The sequence below is a fragment of the Rhinolophus ferrumequinum genome, chromosome 24 (assembly GCF_004115265.2).
Source record: "Rhinolophus ferrumequinum isolate MPI-CBG mRhiFer1 chromosome 24, mRhiFer1_v1.p, whole genome shotgun sequence".
NCBI classification, from domain to species: Eukaryota; Metazoa; Chordata; class Mammalia; order Chiroptera; family Rhinolophidae; genus Rhinolophus; species Rhinolophus ferrumequinum.
Window position 1 is genome coordinate 6,278,548 of NC_046307.1, and position 20,442 is coordinate 6,298,989.

The 20,442-nt window shown below is 38.0% G+C and overlaps 1 protein-coding gene across 2 annotated transcripts in view; it reads right to left on the reverse strand.

Annotated features, from left to right (window-relative positions):
• Positions 1–20,442, reverse strand: part of SMURF1 (SMAD specific E3 ubiquitin protein ligase 1) — a 101,596-nt gene that overhangs the window by 24,198 nt on the left and 56,956 nt on the right. For both annotated transcript variants that reach the window (XM_033096355.1, XM_033096354.1), the window contains exons 2-8: positions 7,705–7,743; positions 6,465–6,573; positions 5,127–5,260; positions 4,913–4,978; positions 3,593–3,668; positions 1,915–2,156; positions 1,050–1,134 (exon numbers count right to left, since the gene is read on the reverse strand). In XM_033096355.1, the coding sequence (XP_032952246.1) occupies positions 1,050–1,134; positions 1,915–2,156; positions 3,593–3,668; positions 4,913–4,978; positions 5,127–5,260; positions 6,465–6,573; positions 7,705–7,743 (751 nt within the window). The remainder of the gene's footprint in view (positions 1–1,049; positions 1,135–1,914; positions 2,157–3,592; positions 3,669–4,912; positions 4,979–5,126; positions 5,261–6,464; positions 6,574–7,704; positions 7,744–20,442) is intronic.

Sequence of the window (20,442 nt, forward strand, 5' to 3'; positions counted from 1 at the left end):
GATTAATTACTTCAGTATAATCCAGTCATATGGGAGCACAGCATTACTGACCAAGAGGCGTTGCCAATTAGCACAAATGACTGATGTTTCTTGTGGTGGCTACCACAGAGACACATCCATTTGCAGGTAATGTCCATTCTAACTATGAAAGTGAATTGTAAATTCAACATAGACTTGAAAAATCAAAGACAGAAAGCTTGTTCTCAGATAAAGAAAATTATGAATGAAAAGGAAATGAGCATTACCAAATAAGTGTTATTAGGTAGTAATGCTATTCTAAAACAAACCAAAAAAATTTAAAAAGGCAAAGCAAAGAAAAACAAACAAACAAACAAACAAACATAACTCTGTCACAGGTGGGGCAGGGGTCTCTCTGACCTGGGCTCAGATGTATGGCCTTGTAGAAGGAATTCGTATAGAAAAGCTTCATCTCCCCCAGGAATGGTCCCCAAGGGACTGAGGCAATAGGGACAGTAAAGTAGAAGAGAGAAAGGGTGATAGTCTTTATATTTCCTTTTTAACTCCTTATTATGGAAACTTTTAAGCACATAAAAAGTAGAGAGAGACCATAATGAATAACCAACTTCAACAATTATCAAGTCATTGTGACCCTGTTTTAAATACATCCCTATTTACTGGCCCCACAACAATTATTTGAAGCAAATCCCATACATCCTATCACTTGTTCCATCAGTATTTTCAGTTTAAAATGAGAGCAACACAGCTTGAAGGCTTTATTGGCTTTTCAAGCCAGGGCACATTGGATTCAATCTAGGAGGGAGGGCCTTTTTTGGTTATGTGAATTGATTTCAAGATACAGGACTGCTTTCTAAAGGCCCGTTGTGCTCCAGCAGCTGCCGATTTACCAGGTGGAGAGTCTGGAGGTGGCAGCAGAGCTGGGACCCTCACCCCGGGAGCCTGAGTCCAGGACCCCGAGACGACATCCTCTTTGAGCTGCCACTCTTCTAACCTAAGGGGCTCTCTCATCCAGTCAGGGGATCCAGGCAACGGCTGGAAAACCGGCTTCGGTGCGCACTGGAGAAACCTACCTTGGTATCCTGGGGTCGTGCCACGTGCTAACTCCAGTCTGTGTGTGCAAAAAGTAAACTTGCCCCTGCACTGTTGTTCTTTGTTCTGTGTAAGAAATTGGGGGGAGAGGGGGGAGATGGTGGTGGACACAATTGATTAGGTAAAATTCAGTTGCAAGGGGAGCTTCCAACCAATCCTCCAAGCGCGAAGGCTAAGCTTGCTTTCAACATTCTTTAAAATTATCAAGGATTTGAAAGGGCAGTGGGTAACTTCTGCCGACTTCCTCACATCACAAGCCCTAAGCAAATGCTGGGGCCTGTCTTCCTTTCTCCTGTTCACACCTGGAGAGGCGTGTTCTCCTTACTGAGCCACAGCCCTGGATGACACGCTGTTTACGTATCCAGTACCTAGGAGTGACCTTACCTTGACCTCTATTACCTCCATACGCTCTTACTTCTGCTATGATCTGCCATATCTCAATTATATTCCATCTTTCCTTAGGTTCTCCCTGTGATTGTCAAGTGACCCCTTTTCTGCACTCTTACCCCATACTGTCCTTTCCACATTCAAATCACAGAGCATTACAAATACCCTCATCTAGCCCAAGTACCATCTTGATTTCCTTTGGTACTCATTTGCCTAAAATTTTCATACAATTGCTAAACTGGGAGATTGGGGCAATTGCTGACAAATTCGTGACAAGCAAGATTTATCACCATATTTTCCCAGTTGTCTTTATATTGACACAACCATCGTATGGCACACAGCTCGGCAAACATCAGCATTTAAGGCATGCACAAGTTACTAAAAAAGATTGAAAAAAAAAATCAAAGCTCTCTGGCACACGGTAGATAAAGCTCAGGAGAGCAGGGTGAATTCTCTCACCATAGCCTTCGGGCAGTTCTGGTGACTGGTGGCCATGTGGTCGGTTCTGAGGCGTCTGGAGTGACCCTCGGACCTCAGGATTTCGAAGTCGCTGTGCCTGAAGTCTTTGATCTTGACTTGGGGATTCCCCAAACCTGCAGTTCCCTCCACCAGCAGCAGCACCGGTGCTATCTGTGTACGGGGCTGGCTCCTCCATGAAGCAGCTGAGTGGCCTTCCGGGCCCGGAGTCTTCATACACGGTGCTGAAACGGGGAAGAGCACAGCAAGCATGGGCACAAGGACCTGGAAATCAACGGGATGCTCTCACAGCTGTTTATTTTGCTTTTCTTGAACAATGCCAAGTGCTTAGTTTCGTAAAAATCAAACTGTCCTATTTAAATAGGAAGACTTTTGCATGAGGAACAAGTGGCCAAAAGGGAGCCATATATAAAGGGCCATCAAGATCACCTGCGGGGCTTCATCCTTGGGTAGAGCTGAATGACTGAAAAAACCAACTTCACACAATAAGGAGCTCATGAAATGTGATTTGATTTTAAGTCAAATCCAAACATTCCGTTGCCCTTGTTATTTTCCACAATAATGACTGTAAGTACTCTTTAACATAAATCTTCAGCTCTGAACAATTTTGAAGACAATTTACCTTACTAGGCTATTTTCCCTATAAGCAAGTACTTTTAAAAAATACTTTACATTGAAAAATTTCAAATATACCCACCAATTGGGAGATGAATCCCCCGACCCAGCTACGATGACGACTGTCTCGTGCTAGAGGCCAATTCTTCTCTCCACTGAGCCACTCTGAAACCAATCCCAACATTTTCCCATTTCATCCTCGATTATTTCCACATCTACCTCTAGAAGGGCTTTTTCCATTATCATGACTAGAAAATGTACATTAATTTTTTAAATACCACCAAACACCAGTGTTCACTTTCTCCAGTCAATTGTCTCAATCAGGATCCAAACGAGGTCCACAGTTGCATTTAGTAGGTATGTCTCTTAAGTCTCTCTTATTATTAATTTACAGGTTCTTTTCCTTCCCTGCGATTTACTTTCCTAGCAGTGTATTTGTGAAGACACTGGGCTGTGTCTTCTACACTCTACAGAGTCCCCCCTTCTAGATGGTGGTTGTTGCACCCCTGTGGGTTGTGCAACACATTCTTCTGTCCCCTGGATTTCCGTTAATGTCAGATCACCTCTCCTTTATGATGCTGTTAACAGCTACGAATGATGATCACTCAGCTTCATTAATTCATTGGGGATCGCCAAGTTGTGGACCAATGAGATTTTTTTGAGGTTTTTGGTTTTTCTTTTTAGATGTTTTAGGGTTTTGTTTTTCTCCCTAGGTCATTATGAATACATAATGTTCATTTTTAATATATTTGATGTGTTTCAATCCACTGCAGTTATAATTCTTACTGATGTTCCAACTGATCCACCTCTGGCCAGTGAGAACCTCTTTAAATTGGATCCTGAGTCTTTTGGGCACAACCCCACTAGTCTTTACAATTTCCTTTAAACACAAGGAACCTGGATTCCAGTTTCACCCCAAAGTCCTTTCCTGCGTCTCAAGCATTCAGCACCCTGAAAAGCTGTGAAGGATAACTTCACAGAGAGAACGGGAGTAAGAGCCCAAGGTGGCAGAGAACTCAGCAGGCATTGTCATGGTGATACGTACCCTTCATTTTCTAACAGTCCTCTGCAGTCTACCACAGACCCTCCAGTGCCTATTCTGTCTCGTGTCTGTAAACTGACTAAAACAGAAAAGAACGTCTTGCGTTAAAATCCAGTGGCATGGTATACAATTATAATACAGTGAGCCATTGTAAATGTATAATTGATGCACATTATTTGTTTAAAAAGCGAGGCATGGACGTCTACACATACACATATATTCCTATGCTTTAATCCAGGAGCTGCAGACCACACCGCCTGGAACATTCCTTGTAAATGTGGAGCAGGAAGAGGTTCTGTGTTTTCCGTGTTCTCCATAAACAGAACAGAACACAATATTCACTTCCTCTAAGTTACCTATCTTTCAAGAAGGTTTCGACTTATGTTTAATGAAGGACACAGAGAGCACTTCCGGAATGTGCAAAGTCTAGATGAAGCTAAATATTTATTCTTGGTCCCTACTGTGAACAGCAAAGACATTTATCAAGTTGCTCCCAGTTATTCATTTTCCCCCAGCACCTCCCTCCACAAAGAGGAGAAATCACAAACAAAAAAGCATTAAGTGAGAACTTTTCCATTATGACAGTTTTCAGGACGTATACTCACTGCTCACTTATCTCGGGGTCAAGTCTACATAAGACAATACCTAAAAGATTTGGGGTCAAAGTCCCTCTGGTGTGTTGCTAAGACACTTTGTTTTCTTTGATTCCTCGCAATGTGTACAACCAGCAGACAGCATTTTAGAGTCACCCTAAAATGCTAATAAAATCTGAGTGAACAGGATGAGTTACTTAACAGATACATCATTTCCAACAGAATACCGCCAGTCAACACTGTTAACATTGGCACATTTCATTTTTTCATTCTAAATAATTCAGTCCTCTAACTATAAAATCATATTGCATGGAAGTCTTCAGAAATCATCTTTGCTTTTTACATAGATGATGGGTCTTCCTGAAGAAACTATTTCTTAACTCTTGAATATGTGGCCACCAATCTTATCATCTACCCTTGGATAATACAATGACAAATTCATTGTCCATTAATGTGATGATAAAAATGACATTGAAAATTATAACCCTAAATCTTTTTGTACCTTAGTCATTTTAACTCAATTTTAAATGACAGGTTGAAGGGAATTAGATAAAATAATAAAAACCACACAAGATGAAACGTTTTAGTACTGAAGAGATGGCCCACGTATGTGGTTTGTCCTTCGAAGTATGTCACCTTTGTCAGTGCCTGTATGTGTTTTCTCAGTGATGAAGAGCTGAATGTTCAGTTCTGTAAAAGCATCTCTTTATACAGATGAGAAAGTTCTTACCCACTATTTGGCCACGAACTGCATCAGTATCTGAGGGATTTAGTTTGCATAGATCCAAACGCTGGTCTGCAAACAAACAATTGAAAACTTAACCCAGGGAAATGTTAACTAGGGAGGAAGGCAGGAATTCTGTATTCAGTATTCAAAAAAAAAAAAAAAAGCCTCATAAGCCTTCTTCAGTTGCATTAGAGGCAGAAAAGCGTTTGGTTCTTACATCCAGTATCTTTTAATCTGCTGATGGCATTGGACAGCAGCCGCACACAGCCCAGGAAGCCAGCTCCCTGCTTCTTGTGAATTTTCTTGTGGTTCCACACGCTGATGGTTATAGAATCAGTTTTCCCAACATATCTGAAAGCAACATGTAAATTCATTTTTAATTGTATTTCTGAATTATGACAGTCCACTGAGATTTTATCTGATGGACTTGTTACTAAAGAAGAATCCTTTTAAAATAATGTTAGTTCTATATTCCACACGTAACAGGCACTAAATAAATACACGTCTACTAACTGCAACGGGCTGGGAAAAGAACTACAACCCATTATCTAAGAAGCCAATGTAGATAACCACATAAAGATGATACTCTTGTAACAGAGATTTACTATAGTTTACTAGTTCCAAAGGACAATGGCACGATTCATAAATGCCCACCAGTGTTAGGCTTACTACTGAACACTAATTTGCAACAAGGGATTACTTAGAAACCCCCAGATCTGTCCAAAGCACACTGACGGGGCCTAACTCGGACATTCACCCCCACTTATTCTCAGAGTAAGTCATCCACAGGGGTAAGCTTTCAGGACAAGTACTGACAACTACTTTCCAGGCCACTAATTGGTACCTCAGTGCAGCTGAAAGGGAGTCTTAGAATCCAGCTCCTAAAAATCCCACCCAAACCCAGTACAATTTGTGTTAATACATAACCAATTATCATTATTACTTTGACAAAAATTTCGTAGCAGGGACATGAAACCATAAGTGCAAGTAAAATAGTGGTTTTCAAAGTGCAATCCATTTTATGGATTAATGTAGGAAATTGTCTGATGGGGTGTAGGTTTATATACATTCAAGCATACCAAACTATTTTCTCTTGCAGAAAATATATTTGTACTAAAAAGCAGAATTAAAAAAAAATCATCAGAAATATACAAAATGTCTATTTGCATAAGAAACATGTACAACAACAACAACGACAATAATAATAATAATGATGCATTTTTAAAGTAAAAACTCTACAATCAGGTTTAGGGTTTCACTGAGAAAACAGTAGTATATAGAGGACCTGAACTATGGACCTTTGGAAGATTGAAAAGTTTGAGGATCACAGTTATGAAAGCAAACCATAAAAAAATCTATGAAAATGTCAAACATAAGAACTTCCAAGAATACGAATTCCAAAATTAGAGTACAAATATTCATTTGGCTATCCACGTTTGGTATCAGTTAGAAGTTAGAAATCCTTTCTTTCTTTTAATGACACGCTTCACTTTAAAATCTTGATACCTACTTTCCTGCTGCTCCCCAAACGGCATATATAGAATATTCAACTCACAGATCGTAGTGCTGGTTCCACTTTGGGTCCAATGTGTTTTTCACAGTGTCCGTTGAGTGGCACTGCCCAGATCCGTCCACCACAATCTTTGCAAACGGGTCGGGGAGTCCTAGAGGAGAGGGGACAGCCACACTTGGATGAGGCAATGGATCTACCAAGGCGACACAGAACAGTCTTGCAGGCTACAGGGAGCTTCGAGGTCATCTAATTTGGTAATGATGATTACCCTGGTTTCTCTAATTTAACGTTAGTTTTGATCTAGTTAGCTTTCTAAGAAAGGCAATCCAGTATGACGTCACCCTCAGATTTTTTTGAGCCCAGGAAAGAAAACCAGGCTTAAAGAAAATTATAAAAATAAGCTTAAATTCAAATTCCCATTTTTAATGATCACTAAGTAGGGCTAACTAAATGGAGAAAAGGTGTCTATAATTAATTGTATTTATACTTTCTAAAAAGGAACAGTGCCTAGAAATCTTGTTTACTGATTGTTGTCTATTTTATCTATGGAAGCAAGTGTTCACCAAGTCTTAATAAGTTCCTAAATGAATCAGAGGATTACAAGATCAGAGAGGTGGTAAGGAGACAGGCCTGGCGGTGAGCCACCCCTCTGGAGCTTCCTAGTGACGTGAATAAAGCCTGTGAGCCTAAGTTTCTTCCTTTAAAGTGTGAATAATACCACTTAAGAACTGAGCAGTGTTCTTGCGAGGATCAGAAAGAGTGTGAAGAATTTCATGCTGCAGGCACATACTTTATAGTAGGTGAATTTCTTGAGTTAAGGGGTGCTTCCTTCCTTTAGAAAAGGATCCTCTATTTTTAAAAATCCCTTTAATTACAAGGCTTTTAAAATGTGATTTAATTTATAAAATTTGATTAACAATTTTACTCAAACCTAGCTATTTTACAGAAAAATGTCTCATCTGTATTTGAACTGAGAACACTCCATCCAGCAGAAAGCAATGTATTAATGGGTGGAAAGACAGAGGAAACAGGGTGTGGCCAGAATAGGGAATGAGAGAGACAGAGCGTTTTCTTGTCTGAGTTAGAAATTCCGCGCCTTGGAGCTAAGGAGCTTTGGTGTGGCAGTCAACTGGGAAGTGAAGTTTGTCCAACCACGGGTTTCTACTCAGTCAGGGCAGGACTTTTAGGAGAGTATACCCAGTGTTTTTAAAAAAGTTTAAAATTTCAGAAATATGTGAAGAATATTAATATTGTAAGAGAGCAAAAATGGGTGTTTACTTACTGAAGAAGTCTTTCTTTGCAAGGTTCTTGGCACACAATACTAAAAACAAACAGAAAACGCCAGGGTTAGCATTTATGGACGAGATTCTCACCACAGCTAGTAGCTATGGACTGAATTGTGTCCCCCACTTCCCCAAATTCGTATGTTGAAGCCCCAACCCCCAATGTGACAGTATTTGGAGGCGGGGCCTTTGGGAGGTGCTTAGGGTTAGATGAGGTCATGAGGGCGGGGCTCTCACGAGGGGATCAGTGTCCCTGAAAGATGAGACCACAGCTCTCGCTCTCACTCTGTCCTCCATGTGAAGAAGGTACAGTGAGAAGGTGGCCGTCTACACGCTGGGAAGAGGCCCCTCACCGACGGGGGATTTTGCTGCCACCTTGAATCTGTCAGCCTCCAGAACTATGACAAACACATGTGTGTTATTTAAGCCATCTAGTCCATGGTATTTTGTTATGTCAGCCCAAACTGACCGAGATACTGGTCTATATTTACAGTGGAAAAAAATTCTAAAAATTATCTTTGCCGATGATTGCCTTTCGAATTTGGTACTACATCAAACAAAAAACTGACAAGTAACAAAAAAGTGTTTTCTCTTCTAATCGGGAATCAATAACAAATACAAACTCTTTTAGTTTAAATTTAAATTCTGACTTAAACACAGATAAATATATCAATATGCTCTTATTAATTGCTCAGTTAACTACCAATTCAAATTAAGACCTACAGTATTTATCTTTTTAGCCACTCCTAACAACAACAAAAGGAAGCATGTGTTTTTGAGATTATGATAAATAATACAATTTTGTAAATGTAAACTTTGGTATGTTGGAGAATAGAAAGCAAGGGGCACATGATAGAATATATGGGGACATCGTTCAGTATTGTGAAAAACAAATGACAAAAGGTATGTTAAGAATTCAGCACAATGTTGGCATATAGAAAGAATGCAATAAATGCTAGTGTTGTTATTTTACTCAATTACTGTAAGAAATTTTGTCACCAGATCTGTTACGTTATTAAAGCTGTATCTTCAAGGGAAGATACACCAACATCTCTTTTATATACTGCTTCACAAATTTTGCTAATTTTTAAGAATACAGTGTTTTATTATGAACCTATATATTACTTACAAAATATATTCATATTATATATATATATATAATTGTTCTGCAAACTTCACTGAGAATATTTTTATATAACTGCTTTATCAAGATATAATTCATATACCATACAATTCACCCATTTAATGTGTATCACTCAATGGTTTTTCGTATACTCACAGGGTTGTACAACCATCACCACAATCAATTTTAGAACATTTTCATCATCCCCCAAAGAAATCCCGTATCCATGAGCAATCACTCTTTGTTTAATCTCAAATCCTACCAGTCCTAGGCAATTGCTAATCTACTTTGTCTCTGTGGATTGGCCTATTCTGGACATTTCATATAAATAGAATTATATAATATGTGGTATTCGGTGACTGCCTTCTTTCATTTAGCATAACGTTTTTCAAGTTCCTCTCGTAGCATATATCCATCCTGAACTGAGTAATGTTCCATTGTATGAATATACCACATTTTCTTTATCACAGGATGGACATTTGGGTTGTTTCCACCTTTTGGCTATCCTGAAAAATGTTGTACAAGTTGCTGTATAGATATGTATTTTATTTCTCTTGCAAACCCAAGAGTGGAGTTACTGGGTTACATATATGTTTAGCATTTTGAAGAACTGCCAGACTGTTTTCCACAGCATCTGCACTATTTTATATTCCCACCAGCAGTGTATGTGTGTTCTGATTTCTCCGCATCCCCAACTAATCCTTGTTATTGTCTGGCTCTGTGGTTTATATCTCTGTGGTTTTAATTTGCATTTCTCTGATGACTAACGACTTTGAGCATCTTACTAGCTGTTGCTTACTAGCTATTGATATATCCTTTTGGAGAAATTTCTATTTAGACTTTTTTGCCTATTTACAACTGGCTGCTTGCCTTTTTAGCTAAAGATAAAATATACTTTTCAGAGTTGCCAATATTCTCCCATTCTGTGGGTTGTCTTCACTTTCTTGATGGTGTTCTTTGAAGCAGCTAAGTTTTTAATTTTGATGAAGTCCAATTTATCTGCTTTCTTTAGTTGCTTGTGCTTTGGTGTCATGTCTAAGAAGACTTTGCCTACGAAAAGTCTTAAAGATTTAGTCCTATATTTTCTTCTAAGAGTTTTATACTTTTAGCTTTTTGTATACATTTAGATGCTCTAACTACTCTTAATACTCTTAAATTATTCTTACACTACTTTTAAATAGACATTTAGGTCTGTGATCTATTTCGAGTTCATTTTTGTGTATGATGTAAGAAGGGGTCCAACTTCATTTCTTTGCAGGTGGATACACACTTGTACCAGTAAGCACAGTTTGTTGAAAGGACGATTCTCTCCCCAGTGACTTGTCTTGACACTCTTCTTGAAAAACAATTCACTGTAAATGTGAGAGCTTATTTGTTGACTCTCAGTTCTATTCCGTTGATCTATGTCTCTCTCCTTGTACCATGACCACACTGTCTTGATTATGTGTTAGTTTGTTCAGGCTGCTATAACAAAATACTAGACTCAGCAGCTTATAAATAACAAACGTTGACTTCTCACAGCTCTGGAGGTTGGAAGTCTGAGAGCGGGGTGCCAGCATGGTTGGATGAGGGCTCTCTTCCGGGTTGCAGACTTCTCACTGTATCCTCACATGGCAGAAGGGGCGAGGGATCTCTCTGGAGTCTCTTTTAGAAGGCACTAATCCTACTCGGTAGGGTTTTACCCTCATGACTTAAGCATCTCATGGCTTAAGTCACCTCATGACTAATCCTATCACCTTTGGGGGGGTCAGGACTTCAACACACAGACATTCAGACCATAGTAATTACCACAGCTTTGTAGTAATTTTTGAAATTAGGAAGCATGTGTCCTCCAACTTTGTTTTTTCCAGACTGTTTTGGCTACCTGGGATCTGTTAAATTGTCATATGAATTTGGGGATCAGCTTGTCAATTTCTCCAAAAAAGCCAGCCTGGGTTTTGATACAGATTTCACTGAATCAACAGGTGAATTTGGGGAGTATTGTCATCTTAACAATATTAAATTTTCTAATCCATGAACATGAGATATCCTCCCATTTATTCAGATCTTATTTAATTTTAACTTTGTTTTGTAATATTCAGAGTATAAATTTTATACTTTTTGTTAAATTTATTCCTAAGTATTTTATTCTTTTTGATGTTTATTGCGAATGAAATTGTTTTCTTAATTTCATTTTCATATTGTTCATGTCTAGTGAACAGAAATACAACTGATTTTTGTATTTCAACTTGTGTCTTGCAACTCTGTTGAACTCATTTATTAGCTTTAATAATTTTTGTGTTTTGAATTTTCTCTAAAGAAATTCACATCATCTGTAAATAGAGACACTTTTCCTTTTCAATCTGGATGCCTTTTCTTTTTCTTGCCTGACTGCTCAGTATCTCCAATACAATACTGAATACAAGGGGTGGGCCTCGTTGTCTTGTTTCTGATCTTAGGGGAAAGCATTCAGTCTTTCAACCACTGACTATGATGTTAGCTGTTGGTTTCTCATGGATGCCCTTTATTAGGTTGGGCAAGTTGTTTTCTGTTCTTAGTTTATTTAGTGTTTTTATCATAAAGGGGTGTTAGCTTTTGTCAAATGCTTTTTCTGCACCTATTGAGATGATAACTTGGTGTTTGTCCTTTCTCTATTGATAGGATGTACTACATTAATTGATTTTCAGGTGTTAAACCAACCCTGCATTCTGAGATAAATTCCACTTGGTTATGGCACATAATCCTAATATGACACTGTATTCAGTCTGCTCATTTTGTTAAGGAATTTTTTTGTCTATAGTCATAAGGGATATTGGTCTGTAGTTTATTTTTTTTCCCCTTCATTTTTTTGGTATGAGGGTGAAACGTACTTCATAAAATGAGTTGGGTAGTGTTCCCTCTTGTTCTATTTTTCTTTTGAAGAGTTTGTGAACAACTGTTATTCATTCTTCTTTAACATTTGGCAGAATTCACCAATAAGCCACCTAGGCCTGGTGTTTTTTTTGTAGGAAGCGTTTTTCAATTACTAGTCCAATTTCTTTATTTTTTTATAGTTCTATTCAGATTTTCTATTTCTTCTTGAATCAGCTTTGGTAGTTTGTGTCTTTCTAGAAATTTGTCGATTTCACCTAAATTATCAATTTGTTGGCACAAAGCTGTTTACAGTATTCCCTGATAACTCTTTTTAATTCTGTATAGTCGCTAGTAATACTTCCTATTCATTATAATCTTTATAACCTTCCCTTACAATGTAAATCAATCTCTTTCTCTCTCTCCACCCCCCCAGTCTTTTTGGTTCATAGATCATAATTTATTACAGCTTCTGATGGTGTTTTATTTCTTGTTTCTCTAATTAAAAAAGTAATATATATTTGTAAAAAAGTGAAAATTTAGAATTGTGTAAATTGAAAATACATGCCCCTAAAACTCTTTCTTTAGCATTTTCCAGGATAGTCCCACATGCTTTTTTCTCCCCACTGAACTTTAGAATCATTTTAGGCAAGTTTAAAAAAATTACTTAATAAATAAATTTGGGGGGAATTTACTTCTTTACAATATTGAGTATTACCATTCTTGAATGCAGTATATTTACCCATTTATTAAATCTTCCTTTAATGCCCTTAAGTGAAGTTTTAAAGTACTTCATAAAAGTTTTCCACATTCCTAATTGGGTTTACTGTTGACTGTTTTTGTTGTTGCTGTTATTGTGAATGGGAGTGCTCCTTTCATTGCATTTTCTAATTGTCATTTGCATATAGGAAAGCTTTTACTTACATTCATTTAAATACGCCCTCTTTTTCAACTCTAAAGTGGGCCTGTGATGTTCTGTTTCCTTCAACTTCCCTTTTCCCCCCACAGCCTTGAATGTCTCAAGGACCCTCATATCAAACTCGAGGTGTTCAAAACTGAAGTTGAAATCTTCCCACTCTGCCTGAAAACCTGGATTCATTACTTCAGAGATCATCAGCAAACACCCATCAACTGCACAAGCCAGAAATCTGTGTGTCACGCTTTTACTTCTCAGTCTCTCTCTCCAATGTGTTGACGTCTTGCCATCTCCACCCTTGTTCAAGACCCCAATATTAGCCATCACAAAGTAATCCTTTCAAAATTTCAATCTCATGTCTCTTCCCTTCTTAACAATTCCACAGAGGCTTCCTATTGCAAAACTCCAGACGTGTCATGCTCTGACCCTCATTTACCTCAGCTCTCCAGCCTCAAATATTATCCACCAGTTGTGGGCTCTAGTTTTTCTGAGGTGCTGGTGCTGAATTGCTTCTGACTGGAAGAATTCTCATAACACCTCAAAAAGACTAATCTTTGTTCATGTTTAAAAGACTAGCAATGTTTTCACTTAAGGCTCACTCCAGTGGAATTTGGTTTTATCACAAAGTGGAAAAGGTCTCAACAGTGTCCGCAGAAGATTATTTTGCTTCAGTTGTGTGCAGAGATCATTTGGGGTCATACTGAATCTAGTTTGGTTAATGGCATATGATTTCTCCTACCCGAATAATTTTGTGATCTTGAGATAGAATTCTCTTTGTCCACCCTAAGAGATATCGTGATAAAAGATAATTTATTACACAGCGTAAAACCCCACACTATCTGGCTATACCACTCATTTTTAAACAAATACATATATTGTACACCAATAATAAGGGAGGTTCTGGGGATGCAACAATGAACAAAAGAGACATTTACTCGTACAGAAAACGAAGCCTAGTTTTTCAGTGTAGACCAGCACATGGTTGCTTCAACTTCAATTCTGAAGTGTCCCTCTACCTTGGAATCATGCCGTTCTTACATCCCATAATTTCTAAATCACATACCAGAGTTTCCTAATGTTGGGGATGAAGTAAGCACAAATTACATAATGTTCACTTGGCATCTCAACATACACGGAAGGGCAGTGTTTTGCTATGTTGTACATTCACAGTTAGTTAGTAAGACAAGCTTCTTTACCAGGTCCCTGACAAAAACACAGGGTCTCCCAAATAGTATTTGTGGTTGTAATTTTTATCCTTTTCTCCTCTTATATTTATATGTGTCACCAAGTACTAGCTTTTCTTTCTTCTAAATGTCTCTTGAACTTGTCCTTTCCCCTACTTTTGTACCCACTCTCCTAAAGCACCCAGGGCAGGTGTCATTTTTTCCCACTTTATTGGTGAAACTATAAAGACTCAGCAAGACTCAGCGGCCGTCCCCACTTCCACACCCACCTCACAGTACACTGTCACAGCGGCAACACAGGTGTTATCTGAGTTTGAAATGAAATCCTCTATTTATTTGTATGCTGCTTCAGGTCTGCCTCTCCCCTACAAAAATACCCACTGGAACAGGGCCTGTGTATGTCTTTTGTATTCACCACTGTATCCAGGTACGGTGCTCGCGGGGGTTACTTTCAAAATGCTTGCTGAATAAATGAATTCGGTAATAACTGTTTTTCCTTAACTAACTACTCACTAGAACAAAAGCGCCAAGAAGGCAGAGACCGTTCTCCTGAACGGTTACAATCCTAGCATGGAGCACAAGGCCTGGCATAAATTAAATGTTCAAGAAATGTTTGCTGAAATAAATGAATAAGTGCCTGAATGAATGAATGAATGAATGAATGAATAAAGGAGACAGTTTTGCTAGAGCCCCACTGTGGTGCATCTGGCTGCTATCCCATACCCCACCAGGAGTCCAGGGTCTGGCAGCTTTGCACATATACTGTTGCCTGACAGATCTTGTTCTTCGGGAAGGTCTATGCTATTCCTTATGGTACCATTAGTGATAGTTGGTTGGCACGAAGAAAACAAAACTGTTCCCGTACAGTTTCAAACCAAGACTAATAGTACAATGAGGGAGAAATAACAGGCATGTCAAAAAACACGTCAAGTCCAGAGGGAACTTTTTGTCTGAACAAAGCCCTCATTAATGAACAAAGTCATTTTTACACTTTAAGGGATGATTTCGGAGGACTGATTAGGCCATTACATTCCAAGATAATTTATAACTGAGGGACATACTCATTTTTACATTTTAATCTTAAAATGTTGCTTTTCTTGACACCCTGGATTTGCCCTGCAGAACCTACAGGTCTCACAGGGAGCAATTTCCTGTTGGCTTTTGTTTGATTTCTTCCCAAGTATTACTGGCTAGATACCTCTGCCCTGGAAGGTAAAAAAAGTATCTCATTTAAAGTCTCTGTCTTTCAGAATAATTTTTATCTCCAGATCATGTTTCTGTCTCACACAAACCAAATGGGATGTTTTTCAACCCTGTTAGAGTGGCTCAAATGTATCAAGAGTCTGGGTGATTCTACAGGTGGAAGCCTATTTCCTTGCTTTAGAAGATAGGAAAATTCAGGTTTTCATTAGTGAAAGTTTTATCTAAATATTTAAAGTTATATTCCAATAGTAATCAGTTCCTAGATCAGTTGATTATCAATGTTTTCTCCCTAAACACGTTAATTTTCCCATCCAAATGTACTTATTCAAATACCACATTCAAAGACAATGTTTATTAACTCCGACACTTCAGCTCTAGCTGTCTAGTACGTCATCTCCTGAAAAGCACAGGGTGATTTTCCATGATTTTACAACCAGGAACTAAGGAGCAGTTTGCAACTTGAGCTTCCAAAACCACCCTAGAAAGCAGCCTGTCTCCCAGGCAACCATCTGACTAATACCTCTGCCACAACATTTGATGAAACCTATCAATGGAATCACAGCGGACGGTTTGGAAGGTTTGGAAACTTAGTCACTGCTTTGTGAAACTTAAAAAAATGAAATCTAATTCCCTTTAGTATAACTAATAACAGAAGCTAAAATTTACTGAATTTTTTAACAAGTTAATTAATTAGGCAACTATGCTAAGTACCTGACATGCATGATTGCATTTATTCAAAACAATTCCACGAGACAGTTACTGTTATATGTTCATTTTCCTGATGGGAAAACTGAAGCTTTAAAAGATTACATAACTTGACCAAAGTCACAGTTACTAAAAGCTGCTGCTTCTGAATAGTGAATCCATTTACCCATTTAAATATTTCCTGATTACCCACCATAGGCCAAACTCTTGTTCTAAACTCTGAGGATTCTAGAAGAACAACAAAAAGTTGCTTGTCCTGAGGTACGTCCCATGCCTGAGGGTTTGATATTTAAAGAAAGTAAACTAAGATCATTAAAAAAAAAAAAAACACAAAAAAAATTGCTTAAAATTGACTTCTCAAGCTTGGACTATTTCCTAGTTATACAGTATAAAATAATGCTCAACTTTGTCAATAAGGAAATGAATTTTAACCAAAAAGCCTGCCATTAAGTAAATTATACTACATAGTCACCTTAGGAGGAAACTGAATGAATTCCATTAACAGGAGATAATCCCAGGTTAATAGGGAGGAAAACCCCACATAAATCCAAACATCCCCAGCTACCTGACTCCTGAAGACCTGTTCATATAAAATGAAGCCGTGTTCTTCTGAGGAAGCCATTTTAAACAAAGTGATAACTGCTGAGAGTAAAGGGGAAATTGGGAGACTTACTGGGAAGAAGGCTAAAATCAAGCAAACAAATAACTTGATAGTCACACCACATCTACAACAGGTAGGCAAGGAAAAAAAGTAATAATTAAAAATAATAGAAGAGAAAGTTCTGTCAGCATTTTCTCCCCTTCAATTACTGAGCTGACAAACGAAGCTTTACTAATTTGACACATTAAAAAAAAATCAAAAGTGAGGACAAATTTAGCAAGGTAACACACTGCAAATTATTTCCACACATGGTTATGAAAAACCCGTAACATACAATCTAGAACAAAGTCCCTTATAATTTATTTCCCATTTATCACATTATAGTGCTAGGTTCTATAGCACTGAAGTATTTAAAGGTATTATTTTGCATGGTTTTATCATAAAATCTTTTATAACTACTTAGCTAATCATTTTTCACATTACGGTGTAAGTCAGAGTGAAATCATTATGCTCAATTTAGTCGAGAAAAAGAGAAACTCAGGAGATTGAACATCTTGCTCAAGGCGACCCAGCAAAGTTAGTGATGGAGATAAGAACTTGATCCATCCATGAATGGAAACCACGTAATTCACTGAATTATGCTCCTTCATTATGACAACTGAGTGTTAAGAATGAAACAATTTGTTACACCATTACAAATTTCATATCAATGTGGCCAACATTAGATTCATAAGATCATTTAAATTAAAAAAAAAAATCAATCATGACCCAGCAATTCCACCCTTAGGTATGTAATCGACAGAAACGCACAGGTACATATGTTCACCATGTAGCTGAATGGTTACAGCAGCAGTTAATAACAGTCAAAGACTGAGCCGCTGAGGTGTGCACTGACAGTATGATAATAAAGAAGTTGTGGTATTAACAAAATGGAATCTTGTACAGCAAAAGCGAAAAACAAACTACAACTACACATGAAATTATCAATGACTCTCACAAACATGGTATTCAATGAAAGACACAATATATATCGTACTATGTCATTTACGCAAAGCACAAAACCAGTCAGAACTAAATATACAGTTGAAGTCTGACTACTTCAGCCAGGTGATCAAGGTCAACATCAACAGTCATAAATCATGTTGACAGTGTGCACTTTTGACGTGCTGTGATGAGAATGGCACTTTACCCCATAAAATGCATAATCCCAGTCTAACCAGGAGAAAAACATCAGATAATTCCAAGTGATGGACATGCTACAAATACCTGATCAGTACCCCCCAAAACTGTCAAGGTCTTCAAAAACAAGGAAAGTATGAGAAAACTGTCATTGCCAAGAGCAGCCCAAGGAGAAATCATAACTAAATGTAATGTCATATCCTGAATGGGATCCTGGAACAGAAAAAGTCATGAGGTAAAAACTAAGGAAATCTTAATAAAATATTTAGTTATTATTAATGTGTTAATATTGGTTTATTAATTGTAACAAATGTACCACACTAATGTTAAGATTTTTAGTAACTGGGGAAATGGTGTGCAGGTGTGTACAGTGGGGATAATATGAGAAGTGCACTTGCTTTTCAGTAATTCTGCAAATCTAAAACTGTTCGAAAAAATAAAGTATGAATAAAAAAATTAAAACAAAAACAGATTATAACAAACAGTATGTACAGTATGACTCCTTTTTGGGTAAACCTGTGTGTGTGTGTGTGTGTGTGTGTGTGTTTTGATAATATGTATTTAAAAGTCTGGAATTATATACACTAATGTGGTCGAATTTATTGTCTTTTTGCTTGGCTGCACTCTTAAGTTTTCTGCAAAGAATGACTATATAAATAACATCTATAAGAAAAAATAAAATCTTACTTTTTAAGTTAAAAAAATTAGTGACTTGTGAAAAAGTGTAATGACAACAAGGATTCTTAATCCACTTCTCAGCACAGGCAGTAATACTACTGCCATTTCCTATTCTTCATTCAGATTGTTAATATGCTACTTATGATTCCCACTGTCAGGCAACTCAAAGGACTGGAAATGGCATTTTCCAGGTTGGTCCATAAAGATGTTAGAGGAGACAGACGCAAATAAAGAAAGGGACAGCAATGAAGGCATAAGAACGTTACAATACAAACAAAGCTTTGAAGACTGTTCTGAGGATAACATTTTAAAAAAATTCACAAACAAAATAGTTTTCACAGAGCCCTGAAAGTGTTCATTCTATTATTCTGCTTACTGCTTTGCTATCTGAAACATAGTGGCTTTTAATTTCGTTCTTTTAGAAAAAAATGGCGGCACCACATTGATCACACTTCCAGCCTGAGTAAAACTGACAGGTTATTAGGTTTCCAGGCTGACAGACTGAACACATGCTGTCTGCCCTTTCCTCACAAAACCAACAGGAATGATAAAATACATACTGAGGACATATATTCACATAGCTCTGCTCACAAATTAAAAAAAAAAAATCACTAATAAGATGGAGCAAACAAGGAGAGGGAAAGAGTAGCAATAGACAGATGGCACAGCCCCAAGCAGGCAAGTGCGACCGCAGAAGGTGGCACCAGCACTCATGGCACTCCAGGTGTGAAGTCAGGAAGATGAGGCCCGGGGGAAGCCACCTGACCGGTGAGCTGGGCTAGGATGAGCCAGGCATGCCCACTGTCCAGGGGGGCCAGTGAGCCAGGGCCCAGCTCTGCCTCCAGCTGCAAGATGGGGTGTGAAGCACGGCCCTGGGACAGGGGACAGTGTCGGGGGCGACTCATGTACAGAGCTCGCTCACTGCACAGAATGACAGCCCCTCCCTCCATTCCTCTTGCACCTTCACTAAGAAAACAGGAAATCCCAGCTGCAAAAATGAATATATAACTAAGAATCCCCAGACACTTACAGAAAGTCACATTGTGAAAAAGAAAAATAAATTCAATAGAATAGTTTTCTTCCTAAAACTGAGAGGACGTTCTTTTCAACCATGCATGGAATTAAAAAAGCTATGTACTAAGCTATAAAGGAAAAAATTTCCCAAATTGATAAACAGTCTGCATTCATTTACTAAACAGAATAAAAAATCCACACCAAATATATATCACAAATAAATCCAAACATGGAAATTTTAAAACCTATTTTCATATAACTTGTATTAAAAAGAAAGTCAAAGTGAAAATGAGAAACTATTTAGAATCAAATGAAAACAAAGAATACTACATGTTAAAATGCATACGCTTAACTCCATTCGTTAAAATCCCAGAAAGATGGAAAGTATCTGAACTAAGTTTCTAACTCCAAGAAAGATAACTAAAATAAGTCCAAAGAAAGCAGAAAGAAGGAATTAATATAGATAGTAGCACACATTAATGAAAAGAAAGGAGAGTTGTCAGTAAAATCAGAAGCCAGTTCTTTTAAAGGATTAGCTTTTAAAAAATGAACAAATCTTTTATAAGTAAGTTCAAGAAAAAAGAAAGGTGGCACAAATAACCCACTTGTAGACAGAGGAGGAGATGAAACCACAAGAGTAAATTTTACAAATCTTAAGAGTGTACCACAGATACTTTAAACCAATGGCAAAAAATAAAATTTTTTCTAGGAACATATAAATTTCCAAAATTGGCCCCCAAAGTGGTAAAACTTTGAGCAATAACCATAGGAGTTGAAATGGTAACTGAAAACTCTACCCACAAGATCAAGGCATCAAGCGCAGACAGTTTTACAGAAGAAATCTACCACGATTTCAAGGTACAGAATTCCCACCTTATTAAAAAAAAAAGGAAGCCACTCTGACTGCGTTTACAAGGCTGATATGAAAACCAGAAACTACAGGAGAGGAAAATGACGAGCTGTGCATGAAGTCCCTAAGGCTCCCAATATCTAGTTCTCCTGTCCTTCAAGGTAAATGGAAGGCAAACGGAAGGCGATACTTCCCAGGTCCCCTGAATTAGCTGGGTCCACGTGACTGTAGAATTTCTACGTAGCAGAAGGTGTGTCTCACTTCGGGCCAAAGCACAAAAACACAGGTGAAAGGCCTCCATGCCTCCGAGAAGCCTGAAACCACCACTTGAGGTGGTAAAACAGAAGAACCGCTATCAGCCTTGGTATCTGAATGACTATGAGGAAAACAGCGGCCACTGCATCACAATGTACAAGTGCACAAATTAAAGAACAGTTACCTGGGGAGCGTGGGTA